Source organism: Capricornis sumatraensis, chromosome 10, assembly GCF_032405125.1.
Source record: "Capricornis sumatraensis isolate serow.1 chromosome 10, serow.2, whole genome shotgun sequence".
Lineage (NCBI taxonomy): Eukaryota > Metazoa > Chordata > Mammalia > Artiodactyla > Bovidae > Capricornis > Capricornis sumatraensis.
Window position 1 is genome coordinate 14235740 of NC_091078.1, and position 18467 is coordinate 14254206.

General features: G+C 47.1%; 1 protein-coding gene across 2 annotated transcripts in view; it reads right to left on the reverse strand.

The window, feature by feature from the left end:
• LRMDA (leucine rich melanocyte differentiation associated) overlaps window positions 1–3746 on the reverse strand; it is a 1204472-nt gene extending 1200726 nt beyond the window's left edge. For both annotated transcript variants that reach the window (XM_068982759.1, XM_068982760.1), the window contains exon 1: window positions 3653–3746. In XM_068982759.1, coding sequence (XP_068838860.1) covers window positions 3653–3682 — 30 coding nt within the window. In that variant the 5' untranslated portion in view covers window positions 3683–3746. The remainder of the gene's footprint in view (window positions 1–3652) is intronic.
• Window positions 3747–18467: the final 14721 nt, after the last annotated feature.

Sequence of the window (18467 nt, forward strand, 5' to 3'; positions counted from 1 at the left end):
TAGTCTGGCTCACAGATTTTGGGGATGGGGGGAGTGTTGTCAGTAGTCAGATTGAAAGGAGGTTATTTCAGGATGCCTGCCCCCACTTGGAGGTGAGGCATCCTTAATTTTAGATTTGCAGTACTGGAAGCTCCATGAATGGAAAGAACTCTGGTCATGAATCTACATCCCTGCGCTGCTACTTAACTAGCTGCATTACCGTGCATGGGTCACAATCTCATAGACTCTGTTTCCTCTTCTATAAACTAGTTAAACACTGCTGCTGCTGCTGCTAAGTCGCTTCAGTCGTGTCCAAGTCTGTGCGACCCCATAGATGGCAACCCACCAGGCTCCGCCGGCCCTGGGATTCTCCAGGCAAGAACACTGGGGTGGGTTGACATTTCCTTCTCCAATACATGAAAGTGGAAAGTGAAAGTGAAGTCGCTCAGTCACGACCCCATGGACTGCAGCCCACTAGGCTCCTCCATCCATGGGATTTTCCAGGCAAGAGTACTGGAGTGGGTTGCCATTGCTAACCACCCCCAAAAGGTGTTAAGAATAATGTAATAACTCATATTTATTAAAAGCCTCCCACCTGGCTCTTAACTAGTCAGTTCAGTTCAGTCACTCAGTCGTGTCTGACTCTTTGCGACCCCGTGAACCACAGCACGCCAGGCCTCCCTGTACATCACCAACTCCTGCAGTCCACCCAAACCCATGTTCATCGAGTCAATGATGCCATCCAACCATCTCATCCTCTGTCGTCCCCTTCTCCTCCTGCCCTCAATCTTTCCCAGCATCAGGGTCTTTTCAAATGAGTCAGCTCTCCACATCAGGTGGCCAAAGTATTGGAGTTTCAGCTTCAACATCAGTCCTTCCAATGAACACCCAGCACTGATCTCCTTTAGGATGGACTGGTTGGATTTCCTTGCAGTCCAAGGGACTCTCAAGAGTCTTCTCCAACACCACAGTTCAAAAGCATCGATTCTTCGGTGCTCAGCTTTCTTTACAGTCCAACTCTCACATCCATACATGACCGCTCGAAAAACCATAGCCCTGACTAGACGGACCTTTGTTCACAAAGTAATGTCTCTACTTTTTAACGTGCTGTCTAGGCTGGCCATAACTTTCCTTCCAAGGAGTAAACGTCTTCTAATTTCATGGCTGCAATCACCATCTGCAGTGATTTTAGAGCCCTTAAAAATAAAGTCTGACACTGTTTCCACTATTTTCCCATCTATTTCCCATGAAGTGTTGGGACCAGATGGCATGATCTTAGTTTCCTGAATGTTGAGGTTTAGGCCAACTTTTTCACTCTCCTCTTTCACTTTCATCAAGAGGCTCTTTAGTTCTTCACTTTCTACCATAAGGGTAGTGTCATCTGCATATCTGAGGTTATTGACACTTTAACTAGTCAATCCTCATTAAATAAGCCTATGAGTCACATTTTATCCTCATTTTATTTGTTACAGGAATGAAATAAGTTAACATATTTAAAGCCCACAGTCTTGTCCTTGGCACCTTGTGGCCACTAGGTAGGTAGTGAATCACACCAGTGTCCCTGCGGAAAGGGTTTTTTATTCCCCTGTCTCTCCGGTATGAGATCTCAGTATCCCAATTCCAAGTCTGCATGTGTGTCTGCAATTGTATTAATGCCATTACTATAACTGTCCTAAGCTGGTGGAGAAGGAAGACTGAGGCCTTCGTGCTGAATAGAAATGATGCATTCATGCCAACAGAAGGCCAAATGGAGTCAAATCCATGTTGAAACACTGTACAGAGAAAAGTGCAGGGAGGACAGCAACATCCCCAAGCATGTGCTGTTTCAGGTTTGTGCAACTCCTAAAACCCAGGGCCACAGCCACCAGGCCACAGCAGCATCAAAAGCAGTGACCGGGTTTCAGCAAACATCATCCATTTCATTGTTTATTTTAATTTTATGGGTGTTATTACACTTTTACACTTAAGCCATCCCTTTTGGGGGGGGTTATGGCCCTCTAAATATGAACTTAGAAAAAGTTTTATCTGGTTTTATGATTGTATACTTAAGCAATATTGAAATAAAAACAGTTAACAGTGTGGGCTCATGGGAAGTGGGTTTCCTCCCCCCACTCTTTTAGAAGGATCCCAAGTTTGAGAAGGACCATGTGATACACATTCAAGGTGCTACATCTTATAATGGCTGCAAAAGGCAGAACGATAAAAAGACCTGAAGCCCTGAGCCACCACTCAGATTCACTGACCTTGCAGGTTTAGAATACAGGGCACCTATGACACAAGGGCATTTCCCCCAACTTGCCTGCTCAGCTCTTGCCCTGGCAGCTCCATTTGTTTAGAACAGTACCCAAGGGCCCAAAATGCCTCATTCATAGGTCACTGCCCTTGGGCTGTTTGGGATGGGCTAAAATCAAGGGGCTCAAGAGAAAGGAAAAAAAAAAAAATTGAGCTTTGGAAATAGAGGATGAGAAAGGGAAGCACAGGATGGTTGGCAGGCCCATGTCAAGTCTTCCGTGAAGCTGGAAGCAGCTACACCGAGACTCCTGGCTCTGAAATGCAGAGACCTAGGTTCGGAGGGCCAGGGACCTGGCTTGGGCAGAGGCCCTCCTCTAGCCCTTCCCTCTGCAGCCTTATTAACGCCCAGAAAGTCCCTTTTCCATACCAGCTAAATAAGACACTTCATTTTAACCTCTTTCCCAGGCTAGTACCTCCCTGGCCTGCTAACTCTTGAACTCTAAGAAGGGAGAAACATTCCCTAAACCCAAAGTAATCTCAAAATCTAATTGTGCCTGACACTACCTGCCTCAAGCAATCCAAGGGGAGAGCTGCAAAACCTCAGAACCATTTCTCTAGGGCATCTGGGAAAAGCAGGGGAGCAGGAGGGCCGGCTCAATCAGAGCTTGTAAGGGACACCTGGCTTCTCCAGCAAGTAAAAGGCACCTGGCCCCCCAGTAGTTGAGTCCAACCCTCCAGCAATGACTAAAAACAACTAAAGCGTCTCTACAGGGCTGACAGCAAGTAAAGCTGGGTGTCTATCACCCCAGGTGGAAACTAGAGTGTTGCCATCCCCAAGGCCCCCTGTTAAAGTCAGGTGCCAAAATAAAACTGGAGCACCATAGCCTTCTACCGGTGTTTGATAACAGGTCTAGGGTTAGGAACAGGAGCAAGTCTGCAGCGAAGCCCTGCAACCCAGCGCCTGCACGGTCGCATCGTGATCCTCACTGTGTCTTTCAGAGGCTCCTACCTCCGTCGGAGGGAAGAAGAAAAAGAAAACTCTAAAACTACCATTTCTATTTTAAAACTGCATTGGTGTAAAGACATATATATTAAAACGTTTTTTTTCCCTTCTGATTATGAAAGAAATTACAACCTTTTTGTGGACTCGAAAAAGTACCGTGGGTTGGGAGAGGTGCCCACTCCACCTGACGGAGAGGTCCGCAGGCTGGCCTCTGGTCACTGAGCGCTGGGGTTGGAGGGTCCAGGCGACCTGAGGGTCTTCCCGCCCTCTCCTCCCGCGCCGGTGCTCCCCTCAGGCTTGCCTCACTCCGTTGCTGCAGACGCAGCCCCGAGGTGGGGCACGGAGCACCCGTCTGACCTCTGGACGCCGCTCGCCCCAGAGCTCCCTCCTCAGACCGACCGTGCCCAGGAGGGGGCGGGGTGGCCCCAGCGGACTTACTTGAGTTCCACTGACCACAAGCCCGGCCATGGCGACGGGGCGGGCGCGCGGTACCGAGTGCCGAGCAGGAGCGCGGTGGCGGCGGGAAGCTCGCGACCGGCGCTTAGTTCCGCACTGGGCGGTCAGCTGACCCGGCGGAAGCCCGAGGCGCGGACCGAGCGTCGGAACCGCGGCTCAGCTGTGCGCCCGCCGGCCGCCCTGGGCCGGGCCTCGCGCAGGTGAGCCTCAGCTACCGCCCCGCGCGCCGCAACAGGTGCCCGCCGCTCCTGCGCCCCACCTGGGGCGCGGGGGAACCACCTGGCTTCTCGGCTCCCCACCCCCGGGCGTCCCAGGACCCTATCGTTCAGGAGGGGTCAAGACAACAAGAATAGGTCCCCCATCTCACGCCCAGAGCCCTGCCGCGTTGGTGGGGGCGCACGGAGGACAGTGGAGTGGGGAGGTCTCCCATCATGAGCTCCCCATCTGAACCGTTAGCCAGGAGCATGGAGAGCTAGGACTTTCCTCTGTGTCACAATCCGGATTACACAATTGTCCTCAACTGCAGGGAGGAGGGGCGTCTGGGCGGAAACTCCTCTCCCCAACTTTGAGGGGAAGGGGGAAGGGGAATAGTTAAGAGATTGAAAGGATACTTGATGGAGTTTCCGTTTGCACGGGGAGCAGGAGGAAATTGAATTTTTCTGTAAGTAAAGCACTGGCTCGGCTAGTAGCACCCTACTTGACAGGAATACTCCCCGGGAAGAAGAGTCAAATGATGTTCCCAAATGTATTCTCTAATCTCACAGGGAAATGTTAAATGTGAGGCTGCAAGTCATTGGAGGAGTCAGCTCCCCACACGCATCTTCCCTGCATCCGGAAGTGAAGGGTGGCCTCTGCTGCCTCCTGTCTGGATGAAGTCAGGCCCCGTGGGTACGCAGATGGATGTCCATGCCTGTCCTCCACTGAAAGGGCCCCAGTTTTCTCCATGCCTGTTTTTGCCTTCACACCTCCATCACCAGGATGCACAAAGCGATTCAGTTCAGTCGCGTCCAGCTCTTTGCAACCTCATGGATACTCAAACTCATGTTCATCAAGACGTTGATGCCACCCAACCATCTCATCCTCTGTGGTCCCCTTCTCCTCCCGCCTTCAATCTTTCCCAGCATCAGGGTCTTTTCAAATGAGTCAGTTCTTTGCATCAGGTGGCCAAAGTATTTGAGTTTCAGCTTCAGCTGAATATTCAGTGAATATTCAGGACTGATATCCTTTAGGATTGACTGGTTGGATCTCCTTGCAGTCCAAGGGACTCAAGAGTCTTCTCCAACACCGCAGTTCAAAAGCATCAATTCTTAGGCATTCAGCTTTCTTTATGGTCCAACTCTCACATCCATACATGACTACTGGAAAAACCGTATCTTTGGACAGACTTTTGCTGGCAAAAAAATTACCAGATTCCAGTTCAATTTCATGTATTACCCATGCCCTATTGCAACTGAGAGCCAGCCCAGCAGTAACTAGCCTTTCCACCCTGCTTCTTTAATACCAATGGGCATAGGCACCATCTGAACAGAGAAGGGAAAACTGACTCCTGACACGCCAGACTCCAGGTCTCATGGGCATTGCAAGTACCTCAGTTCAGTAGACTTATTGATGACTGTAGCTTCCCACCTCCATCAAAGAGGGTGTTCACAGGCCTTTTTATTGTTCCCGTTTTATTACTCCATAGATCTAAACCTTAGATCTTAGAAAGCCCTAGTTGTTCAGTTGATGATGATGGTTATAATGGTGGTTCAGCATTTTGTGGCCATCACAGTTCTCTCTCAGGCGTGGTGCTAATGCATCGTAACATGCATCTTTACTGTCAGCATTCTGATGAGTCGGGGTGACTTCTGAGGGTTGACCCGCCTGCCCTTTCTCTCTGTTGGAAGGAGCAGACACAGTAAAGTAGAGCTGTAAGAACATAGACTTGGTTGTGTTTACTTTGGGGGGCTCCAGGAAATGCTGTAACAAAAGGCCTCACTGGCCAAATAAGCAAGCTTGCCCTCCAGAGATAAGGGGGATCAAAGGGAATCTTCCAGGCCTCCTGCCCCAGGCCAGCTCCTCCGGCTCCTCCCTCCTTCTCTGCTGGACACACCCTCTCTGGTCCATTGTCTTTTGTCTGCCTTTCCTGCCTGAAAAAGAGGAAGTGATACTCTGCCCTCCCAGGGGGGAACTTTCCCCTTGGCCTTCCTAAAAGGGCTTTGACCCAAAGGAGACAACACGTGGAAATAAACTGAAACCTACTCAGAAATGAAACTGGAACCCCACTCTTCCCTCCCACCAGGAGGAGGGTGCCTAAGGTCATTTCATCCATGCCCCTACGTCCATACATGGCTGTGTCTTCTGAGCACAGAAAGTCTGCTCTGCAGACCCTATCCACCAGTGACACCAACGTCAAGCAGGGGTCTTTGCCACTTTTCCAAACCCCCTCACTGCAGTTCCCTTCTCTACAGAGCCCCAGGGATATCATTCTAAAAGCTGGATTTGACCCCACCTGAAATCTTTCAATGGCTTCCTCCCAGTCTAATAATACAGCCCAAAATCTTGAGCCCCAATCATCATACTTACGTCCCTCAGACCTTTTATATCCCGTCAACCTTTGCCTCCCTGGCCTCCTTTCTTGCTTGTGCCATCCTCTGCATGCCTTTTAGCTGTTGGTTTTGCCTCAAATGCCTCTCCAACCACTCGTCTCCACTAAGTGAACACACTGGGAAGGCCAGTTGACTCCGGGGAGAGAACATTGGGAAATTACAAAGAACAAAGTTCAAGACAGCTCATATTAAAGTGGGCTTTAATGTTAGAAATGTAAATTGATGACAACAGGGAGCTATTGAAAGTTACACAGCAGAGTAAACATTTGTTTAATGTAGTGGAGGAGGGCTCCTCTAGGAACAGATTGGATTCACCTCTCCTTACTCCCCTCAGCTTTGGGAAGTTAATCTTCAGAACAGAGGAACAAGGAGAAGGAGCAGGAGGGAGAGGAGAAGGAGGAAAAAGTATCTATCTCTGAACCAAGGAAGATTGGAAGAGTGAGCAGGGCGGGGACATTCTTCTACCTCATCACCTTCTTAACCAAAAAGGGAAGTTTCTTCAGGTAACATGGACCTCCCCTTGGGAGGGGAGAGAGCAAACTCATATCCAGCTGGCCCAGAAGTGGGCAAATGATTTCTCTGGAACACAAGGAGTTTGCAGAAATCAACAGAGAGGCTGAGTCTTATTGGGGTTTCTCCCTGCATAAAGCGCTTCCTGTCCCTGCCCCAGGAGCACCAAGGGGAAGGGAAGGTTCATGCAGTCATCTGGGTTCATCCCATTCCTCAGCCTAGAGAGAGGGAGTTGGAGGACTCCATGCCTCACCCATTTATATCACAGTCCCTCTGCCCCGGTTTCCAAAGGCTAGGCCCCATGCCAGGCACTGGGGGCACTCATGACACAGACACACCCTCCAGGAAAGAGGTTCATACTCAGGCATTTAAGGTAATACGTCAACACGAAGTGCTCTAATTGGGGTCCTATTTTCTGAAACCAAAGGTGAGACATGTAGCCCAATTTGTTCAGTACACTCAAGACGACCACAGGACAGAAAGTTCAAATCAAACCTGGGCTAAATTCTGAAGTTCTGACATATGTATATGGAGAGTGAGAAGGCTCAACACGTATAACTGGATACTTCCTTATCGCCTTGATGAAGAGGGCAATATTTTATTCCTACTGTCAGCTTTGTTATTATTATTATTCTTTGGCAGACGAGGCCTTTTCCCCTAGAGTCCTTCCTCCGTCACATTCCTGGGGACAGAAAGGAAAATCCTGTTTATTTCCAATCAAGGGAGTTGATTCTAGGGTCGGCCAGAACCAGAGAAACAGGAACTGATTCCTTAATCTTCCAACTCCGTGCATCAGCAGCTGAAAGAAAGACAGGGGCCAGTTAACAAAGTTTTATTCACATTCCTCCCTATCCTTAACTGAATTTCTGTTCGGCCTGGCCTCATTTCTTTCAGGCCCAGCCTCTGAGCAGGTTAAGATGGCTGCTGTAATTAATCACACCCCAGCCCCTAGTTCAGACTCACCACATTCAGATTTCAATTAAAAAAAAAAAAAAAGGCAGGATGTCTGCATACAAAATGCTCTTTGTTGCTGAAGCAGACTCATTTCAGCCTAAAAGGGGTTGGGGAAGTATAGGAAAGAGGGGAGTTTTCCAGGGCCCTCTTGGCAGTTTGTGCACACTAGTGAGGCAACTTGAGGATGATCTATACTTCAGAACACCTCTCTGCTTTCCCATTCTGAACAATTCAATTGTTTTATGTATATTAAATGTCATCATAATGTCTGGCATGAGTATTCGTTGCACAGATATTACTTTATTGTTATTATTTACTAGTATCCTAATTATAATTACTATTATTTAATCCTCAGCACCTCTGATTTCCCTTCTCTTTAGATCGTAAAAGGGTCTGTTGTTGTCTCTCTACTGAAGTGCAAATATCCACCAGGAGCAGAGAAGGGAGCAGGTTTGGGGAAGGGGTGTGAGAAGGAGCTTCTGCTTTTCTTCTGTGATTTCTGCAACCTACACTTACTACTTTCATAATTAAAGACAAGATAGGAGGAGACCAGCAGGGAAATAAATAAGAATTTACCAATGAGACTGCTATCTGCTGATGTCTTAGCATTATTTTCACAAATCCTGAAGACAGCAGTGAAAAGCAAATCATGTTCCCCAATTTGCCTGGAACTTGCCAGATACTCCAGGTCCTTAGCTGAGCGCGGGAGAGAGTCATCCCTGATGTGGCGACAGGGGTTCAGATTTGGAAAGGGAAAGGAATCCTTGACCAGACGACACTGTTCAGCTTTATACTGGCCAGTGGGGAAGAAGGGAGCAGGGTCTAAGGCCCAGTGATCCTTCCAGAATCCCAGCTTGGCTTGGCGAGTTTCTGCCACGTAGAGGAAAAACCTCCCCCAACTTCAATTAATATATATAGAACTCACAAGAGAACGACAAATATCATGTGATATTGCTTATATATGGAATCTTTAAAAAGGATACAAATGAACTTATTTGCGAAACTGAAACAGAGTTACAGATATAGAAAGTAAACTTATCGAAGGAAGGGGGAGGGATAAACGGGAAGATTGGCATCGACACATTCATACTACTATATATAAAATATATAACTAATAACACAGGCAACTCTACTCAGTATTCTGTGATGGCCTATATGGGAAAATAGTCTTAAAAAGAGTGGACATATGTATTTGCATATGAGATTCACTTTGCTGTATACCTGAAACTGGGCTTCCCTGGCCGCTCAGTGGTAAAGAATCCACCTGTGAAAGCAGAAGACGCAGGTGTGATCCCTGGGTCCAGAAGATACCCTGCAGGAGGAAATGGCAACCCAGTCCAGTATTCTTGCCCAGGAAATCCCATGGATAGAGGAGCCTGGCAGCTTACAGTCCATAGGGCTGCAAAAGAGTTGGGACACGTCTAAGCGACTAAACAACAAACACCATCTGCAAGTAACATGACCCTGTAAATCAGTTATACCTCAGGAAAAATTTTAAAAAATGAGACGTCAGGCTTGTCACTTCAAAAAAAGTATGTGAAATCAGAAAATGAGATTCTGATTCAGTAGGTGGTGCCCTAGCATCTCTTATTTTTCTCAGGTACTTCAAGTAGTGAGGACTTGTAATCATCCAAACTCACTGTGGCTTCACAAGTCATCTGCTCCAGCTACTGATGTGGAAACCAAGGCTGAGAGAGTAAAAGGAAGCAGCCCAAGGTCACCCAGCCAATGAGCAGCAGACCCCAGGCCAGCGCTGTGATCTCCGGAACAAAATAAAACAGAATCCCTCCCAAGTCCCAGTAAGAACAGGATAAAGAGACAGGAGGAGCGCCAGAAAGATGCCATTTCACATCTAATCCCTTCTTGTCACGTTGTAACCATTTTCCTCATATGGAGCCCCACGCTGATGGATCAGAAATAACATTTTCAAAGTTATATCTGCAAGGAAATGGCTATTAATGTTCTTCCTCTGCTTTTAGAGTGCTGAGGAATACATATTAATTTTCTCTCTACTTATATTGCCTATTTGCAAACTGTATTCACTACCCAGTGCTCCAATTTGTCCTACCCATGAAGAGATTAGGATGAATAAATGTGTTCCTGGAAAGAAAAGAAAAGAAAGAATTTGTCACTGAGATTTATTTTTATAATTATTTACAGGGATTATTTTAGAATATATGGGGGCAATAATAATAATGTACATGCAAGAGTTCTGGCATAATTTACCAATATTAATTCTGTGTCTCTTCTCACTTCTTTGAAAGGAACCTCAGCTCTCTCTGCAGCTCTGAGCCAGGGGCCAAAGAGGTGGCAGCTACACCTGACCTCACTGGTGCTGAGGGTGAGATGAAGGGCTGGTCATGCCTTAGAGTGGCCAATGCCCTGGCCTAGGAGTCCTGGGTTCAAGACCTAGCTTTGTACCAGCCAGCTGGGAGCCCATGCAGACTCTTTCACTCCTAATATCCTCAGTTTCCTTAAATGTAAACTAACGAATCTAAGAAACTATTTATTAGTAAAATAAAAATACAAGTTAAGTAGGACTTCCCTGGTGGCTCAGTGGGTAGAGAATTTGCCTGCAATGCAGGAGACCTGGGTTTAATCCCTGGGTTGGGAAGATCCCCTAGAAAAGGGAACGGCTCCCCCCTCCAGTATTCTGGCCTGAAGAATTCCATGGACTGTATAGTCCATAGGGTCACAAAGAGTCAGACACAACTGAGCAACTTGCACACATCACACACATAAGTAGGTACAGCTCCCCAAAATAAGGAGAATGTCAATAAATTTCCTGAGCACCTACTACACGACAGGCACCAGGGGCAGAACAAGGACCAAGACAAAGACAGTCCTTACTCCCACGAGGTTTACACGGAAGACACAAGTAATAAGCAGATAAATAATACAATTTCACGTATGTGAAATACATAATTTCAGGTAGCACTGACATCTGCTATAAAGACAAAAGTCGACAATGTGATAAAGAGTGGGGGCGGGGTGCTAATTTGGGGGGACACAAACCTCACAGCTTCAGATGGCTGTGGGGTGTTCTGGGGAGGCTTCTCTAAGGGGAGCAATATTGCAGCCGAAGTCTGAATAGTAAGATGGGGCCAGCAATGAGAAGACTTGGTAGAAGGGTTTTCCAGGCAGAGGGAACAGCAAATGCAAAAGCTCTGAGTGTTCTCCCAGTGTTGCGCTGTCGTGTTCTCACTCTGCTGTGCTTGCGTGCTGAACCTGAACTCAAGTGCTTCCAAGGGCAGAGTGTCACCCCAACCAGAAAGATGAGTACCCAAGACAGCCGCTCCAGGCTTTGGATGGCTCCTCAGCTTCAGAGCACAGGTGGGCCGAGGCTTCAAGATGCTGTAGCCAGAAGCAGAGACAGGCACAGGCACACAGAAGTTCGACAGCCCTGTGAAGCACCTGCAGTCTTCTTGGAGAAGAAAACACAGAAGGATCACTGACCTTGATAGAGGACTACACTGGCACAGACTCTCACAGACGCACAAAAGCACACAAACACACACAAACAGACATAAGTGCATTCACAAGAGACTCATGCCAATGCTAGATTCATGGATTCCATCTCGTGGTTGTGATCTAAGCCCTGAACCCCAATCTGAGACACACCTTGGTTGCCCATCTACTGCAATAGCTATACTGGCAGGCAAAGAATACAGACACTTTAGATTTTTGGTACTTGTTTTAGGTTGTTTTTTTTTTTCTTTTTGGCCATACTGCATGGCCTGTGGGATCTTGGTTCCACAACCAGGGATCGAATTGGTGGCCCCTGCAGTAGAAGCATGGAGTCCTAACCTCTGGACCACCAGGGAACTCCCAAATTATTGGTACTTGAACTCGGAGGGTTTATAGCTTATCCTGAGGTAATGGAAATTCATTCACTCAATTCATTTATTCAAAAGTATTTATTGAGTGCTGGCTGTATACTTGACACTAACGTCGGGACAAGGCAGTACAGAAAATGAAGTTTCTACTCTTGCGGAGCTTACTGTCAGTAGTAGCAGCGGTAGTGTTAAGTCACTCAGTTGTGTCCGACTCTTTGCGATCTCATAGACTGCAGCCTGCCAGGCTTCTCTATCCATGGAATTCTCCAGGTAAGAATACTGGAGTGGATTATCATTCCCTTCTCCAGAGGATCTTCCCGACCCAGGGATTGAACCCGGGTCTGCTACGTTACGGGCAGATTCTTCACCATTTGAACCTTAGTGGAGGTAGATATAAAAAAGAAAATGCAGGATATGTCAGGTGGTGCTAAGTAAGAGAACAATACAGCAGAGAAGGGGGATAAAAAGTACCAGGGGTAGGCGATCCAGTGGTTAAGACTTCACGCTTTCACTGCAGGGGGATGGTTTCGATCCCTGGTCAGGGAACTAAGATCCCGCACGCCACATGGTTCAACAAAAAAGAAAAGTGTTAGGGGTAGATAGGGTGATCAGAAGGCCCCACTAAGAAAGTGGCATTTAGGCCAAGACTTGCAGGAAGTAAGGGAGAACCAGGTGGACATCTAGGAGAAAAATGTTCCAGGCAGCCAGAACAGCAAGTGCCAAGTCCCTGCCAAGCAGGCCTTGGCAGGTCTGGGAAACAGCAAACATGTCAGAGTGGCTGAAGTGGAGTGAGCAAGGGCCAAAACAGCCGTCAGTGAAATCGCAGGGCAGGGTTTAGGGTGGGGATGGGGGCAGATCATCTATCACCTGACAGACTGAAGCTGGGACTTGGCCTTGCTCTCCAAGATGGGGATAAGGAGGCATGAGCGGAGGACCCACATTTTGTAAGTATTGTTCTGGCTACTGTATTTAGAACAGACCAGGGAAGGGAAGGGCAGAAGCAGGGAAACCAAACAGCAGCCTATGGCAAGAATCCTCGAGACAGGGAACAGGACCCTAATGCATCTTGAAGATGGCATGAACAGAATTTCCTGGTGGATATGACATGGAGGGTATGAGAAACACAGGAGTCAAGGGTAAGTCCAAGATTTTGACCTGAGCAACTAGAAGGATGGAGCTGTCACACTGAAATGGATGAGCAAATTAAGGGAAGCAGGGAGTCGGGATCACTTGACCTGAGAAGTTTGATACGACTTTGAGACAGACAAGTGGAAATGTCAAGGAGAAAGTGGAACATATGAAAGTGAAGGAAACAGATCTGTACCAGAGTTAGAAATTTCAGAGTCCTCAGCTTTTAGATGTCATTTAAAGCCACAGGAGAGGAGAGAGAGCTGAAGATTGGGCCCTAGAGTACTAACAGAAGTCAAGGGAAAGGGGAGGAACCACAGAGAGCCTGAGAGTGAGCAGCTGGAGAGGTAAGGACAAACCAAAAGCAAGTCAGACCCCAGAAGGCAAAGAGAGAAAGTGATCGAAGGGACGGAGTTCGAGCATAATGACCAATTCAGTCAAGGATCACCAGAGGCTGCTGAAAGCAGTGGGTAAACAGGAAATTCACATGGTCTCCAAGGATCATTCCACAGACTGCCTATAAATTACAAAGGGAAAAGTACCTTTACACTGCAGAGATCTGGCAGTCACCACCTACCCCAAGAGTTCAAAGCTGGCATCCAGTGATGAGACAACCGGACAATACAGACCCTGATGTGATACAAGAGGAAGTACACACCACCCACATGCTGTTCTTGCCAAAATATTTGGCCAGAATCTATTCATGAGGAAGCAGACAGATCAAAACGTGGAACATTCTTTAAGACAACGGTTCTAACTCGGAGGGTATTATGCTTAGTGGAATATGTCAGACAGAGAAATACAAATATTGTACCTTATCACTCACCTATGGAATCTAAAAAGTAAACTAGTGAATATTTTTAAAAAAAGAAACAGAGTACAGATATAAAAGAACAAACTAGTGGTTACCAGTGGGGAGAGAGAAGCAGGGAGTGGGGAAGATCAAGGTAGGGAATTCAGAGGAACAAACAACTATGTATAAAATAAATAAGCTACAAGGATATATGTACAGCACAGAGAATACAGCCACATTTTTAATAATTAAAAATGGAACATAATCTTTAAATTTGTGAATTACTATATTGTACACTTGAGACTTATTACAATATTATAAATGAACTACATCTCAATTTTAAAAAGTAAAAAAAAAAAGACCTTGGGACTAGACTGTCCAAAATGTCATATCGTGGGGCCAAAAGGGGGGCTGAATGTTCTAGATTAAAATGTACTAAAGAGACATGACAACCAAGAGCAATGCATGATCTTTTACTGGCTATTAGAACTAGAAGAAAAAACTAAAAAGACATTTCAGATCATTGGAAATGTTTTAATTAGAACCTTTTAACAATTATATTAAATTAACATCACTTTTCTCAGGTGTGCTAATTGTACTGAAGTTTCATAAGAGAATGTTCTCTCCTTAAGAGATGTGAGCTGAAGAAATCGAGATAAACACCAAGATGCCTACAGCTTGCATATGATTTGGGATTGGAGGAAAATGTGTGTGTGTGTAGGAGAGAGAGAGAGAAAATGACACGTTACATGGTAACATTAAGAGCTAAAGAGTCTAGGTGAAGGCACTGGGCATTCATCATCCTGTTCTTAAATTTTTCATAAATTTGCAATTTTTTTGTAAATAAAATATTGGAATAAAAGAAGGAGTGATTAACCTGTCCAGTGCTACTAAAGGTCAAGTAAATTGAGGACAGAGAATTCACCACTGGGTTTAACAACAGGGAGGTCACTGGTGACCTTGCAGATAGGAAGAGAGCAGAAGTAGACAAAGCCCAAATCATAAGGAGCTGAACAGACCCCACTGTGAACACAGCAGGAGATAAGTGGTCATGTTTGTGTTGGAGGACCACTGGTCTCACAGTGAGGGGAAGGACAGATCAGGCGGGGGCAAGCAGGGACAGGAGAATGTCCTCACAGGCTCTGAAAGGACACTCCCACCTCATGAGGGTGGTGGGGGCCTGACAGGAGAGACTGCAAAAACACTGCAGCCCAACTGCCAAGAGCTGATGTCTGCTGGGAGTCAGGGGTGAGGGAGCCAAGACGATGCCATTCACCAAAATAAACGGGTTGGAAAGGGGCAGAGAGGCCTGATGCATTTAAAAGTCTACAAATTCACAAAGACACACGCACCCCAATGCTCACAGCAGCACTATTCACAATAGACAAGACATGGAAACAACCGAAAGGTCCATCAACAGAGGAATGGGTAAAGAAGATGTGGTGCCTACACAGAATGGAACATCACTCGGCCACAAAAAAGAAAGACACGATGCCATTTGCAGCAACATGGGTGCAACTGGAGGGCATCCCACCAAGCGAAGTGAGAGAAAGACAAATGTCTCCTGGTATCACCTACATGTGGAATCTAAACTATGACACCACTGAACCTATCCATGACACAGAAACAGACTCAGAGAGAGCAGACCCGTGACTGCCAAGACGGATGGTACAAAAGACTGAGGTTAGCAGATGAAAGCCTTTGCATACTGAATGGATAAACGACAAGGTCCTGCTGTATAAGACGGAGAGCTGTATTCAGTATCATATGATAAATCATACTGGAAAAGAACGTACCAAAAAAGAATGTATTATATATATGTATAACTGAATCACTTTCCTGTACAGCAGTAATAACACAATACTGTTTATCAATCATACTTCAAATTTTAAAACAACAATAAGATAGGGTCTACACACAGTGCGCCCTCCTCTGAGGAAAGCAGGAGACGGGACATGCCCGTGCCAGGAACGTGAGTGCAGCACGCTTGAGGACCTGGAGAGCCACTCCCATCGCACTCCACACCTGCCGTTCGAGCCAAGCTCAGAGTGCTGGGGGCTGCAACTATGGTGTGACAGTGACCTGGCGGCACCTCTGTTCATAGTCTCCACATCCTGGGGAATTCCTCTCCCCAGACCACTTCCAAGCGCTGCTCACCTTGTTGACAAGTGTTCTCCAATGTTCCAGCCCTCGATGACTGCTTTGGGGTCTGAAACATCATTAAGAGGCGCTCCTGTGTGCTCGGCACTGATGCCTGCAACTTGATGTTGTTATGTACATTCATTTCTGCCACTATCTTCCCAACTAGGTGGTCAGTTCCTTGACTGTAGGGAACCCAGTTTATATTCAAAATACTCTCAGCCTTGCCCAGAAGAGGTGATCTATAAACTGGGAAACAGAGAAGGAGAACAACAGAGGCAGGGAGACGATGAAGGCCAACACTTAACATGCCCCCTAACGGCTCACCGTGCTGACTCCCAGACATGGGGACCACTTCTACCGGTTTGAGGGGAGCCTCTAAGAGGCCACTGCTGGCAGCGCCCCCAGTTCCTAAGTCAGAACCTCTGGTAGGAAGCCTCCCAGAAACAGCCCACAGTGCTCTCTCCCAAAGCTGTTTGCAGTAAGTGACTCACCCAATTAAGAGCATCTACATAACAAAGCCTCACCGGGCTGCAGAGGTCATGCAGACTGTGAAGTGCGTCTTTAGTGCCTGCGTAGAAGGTTCACTAATTACCAGTCATTTCCACCCCTCAAGAGCCTGTCAGCCTTTGAGATGCAGGGGATAAAAGAATCCCAAATTCCCACCCCACACCAATCACTCCTCCGTCTCCAACCCGCCCCTGCATTTCAAACCTGTGACTAATTAAGTACCAGGGATGGGCCTCTGCCCACCTGGCTCTGTGCCTGGAGGAAGGCAGGAGAGGAAAGAGGTTGCCTCCGATGGGGAGCAGGTTTTAGTAAAAGGAAACTGAAGGGGCAAGGAAGCAAGGAGAGTCCTGACAGCGCTGCCTCCTCTCCATTAAACGAACAGAACTTATATTGTTTTACCTCTGTTTTTAAAGGCGATAAGGTGGCTCAGAGGTTAAAGCGTCTGCCTCCAATGCGGGAGACCTGGGTTCGATCCCCTGGAGAAGGAAATGGCAATCCACTCCAGTATTCTTGCCTGGAGAATCCCATGGATGGAGAAGCCTAGTAGGTTACAGTCCACGGGGTCGCAAAGAGTTGGACACGACTGAGCGACTTCACCTTACCTAAGGGCTTCCCTCATAGATCAGTTGGTAAAGAATTCACCCACAATGCAGGAGATTCCGGTTCGATTCCTGGGTCAGGAAGATCCCCTGGAGAAGGGATAGTCTACCCACTCCAGTATTCTTTGGCTTCCCTGGTGGCTCAGATAGTAAAGAATCTGCCTGCAATGTGGGAAACCTGGGTTCGATCCCTGGGTCGGGAAGATCCCCTGGAGGAGGACATGGCAACACACTCCTGTATTCTTGCCAGGAGAATCCCCATGGACAGAAGAGCCTGGCGGGCTACAGTCCATAGGATCACAGAGTCAGACACGGCTGAGCGACTCAGGACAACACAGCATAACGGTGATAAGTGTCTGCGGTAGAGCCTACAGTGAGCAGGTAAGAAGAAAGCTAAACTCACTCATAATTCCACCCACTAAGGTGACCAGATGTTGGTCACATAAACACCTTACAGCCTGCTTTCTAGATGACATGCATTTTTAAATTTTTATTTATTTACTTATTTTTGGCCACAGAGCATGTGGGATCTTACTTCCCAAACCAGGGATTGAACCCTCACCCCCTGCAGTGGAAGTGTAGAGCCTTAACTGGCCTTAACTGGACAGCCAGGGAAGTCCCTAGGTAACATACATTAGCCATGGGTGTGTGTATGCCCCTGCTCTTTCAAAACTCAGCTTTTTCCATTTCATGAAATACCTCAAATGGCTCTCTCCATGGGCATGTGAAAAGAAAGCTGTCAGAGATACTGACCTAGGCTACCAGAGAGACGTGTTTGGGCATCAGAGCATAAGAGGAAGCCATTGCCAGATTTCTGAAAGCTGAAGGAGGCCACTGAGAGGCAGGAAAAAGCTCTTACCTTTGGAACCCAAGCGACTTCCTCTCTACAAACCTTGGTTTCCTCATCTAGAAGATGTGTCCTTTATAAGATCACTGTGATGATGTAAGGGAAATCACAGTGATGAAAGGACTATGCAAGCACTGGATACCTTATCCCTCACTTTAGTAAGTATTCATTTGTGGAACTTCCCTGGTAGTCCAGTGGTTAAGATTCTGTGCTTCCAGAAAAGAAGCCATCTGGTTCAGCCCTAGAGGAGCTTAAAATCTAAATGGGAAGTTGAACACACACATACAAAAGTTAAAGGATATGAATAGCTAATAAAAGATATCATCAATTAGTAGACAATTAAGTGCCAGATGAGTGGCCCAGACAGTACTCCAGGAATTCAGAGGTAAGAAAGAACCCGGGGGATAACAGGAATAGCCACTCTGAGCACGTTCTATGTGCCAGGCACACACATGCATTGTTGCCTTTCATTTACCCAGTGACTTATGAGGTAGGTACCATTATTGCATCCATTTTGCACAGGAGGCAACTGAAACCTCAGAGAGGTTAAGAACCCTGCCCCAAGTCACACATCTAGGAAGTGTGGCAGTGTGGAATCAGGCAGCTGGACCCGGGGCACCCACCACACTGAAGCACTATGATCTACTCTGATGGAGGCAGGGGAGGGGAAGCTGGATACTACAATCGGGAGCCTCAGAAGCAAAGATGAGACCGAGGAGGGTGTCCTGGTATAAGGGAGAAGAGGCCATCCACTCTGGCTGGATTGCCAGTCTCCGTGGACAGTAGATGCTCTCACAGTAAGAAGGTGGAAGGGGAGGAGCTAAGGCATATGAAACTTTTTTTTTTTTTTTTTGGCAGAACACAGGTCACCCAGGAGGGCTTGAGGCAACAGA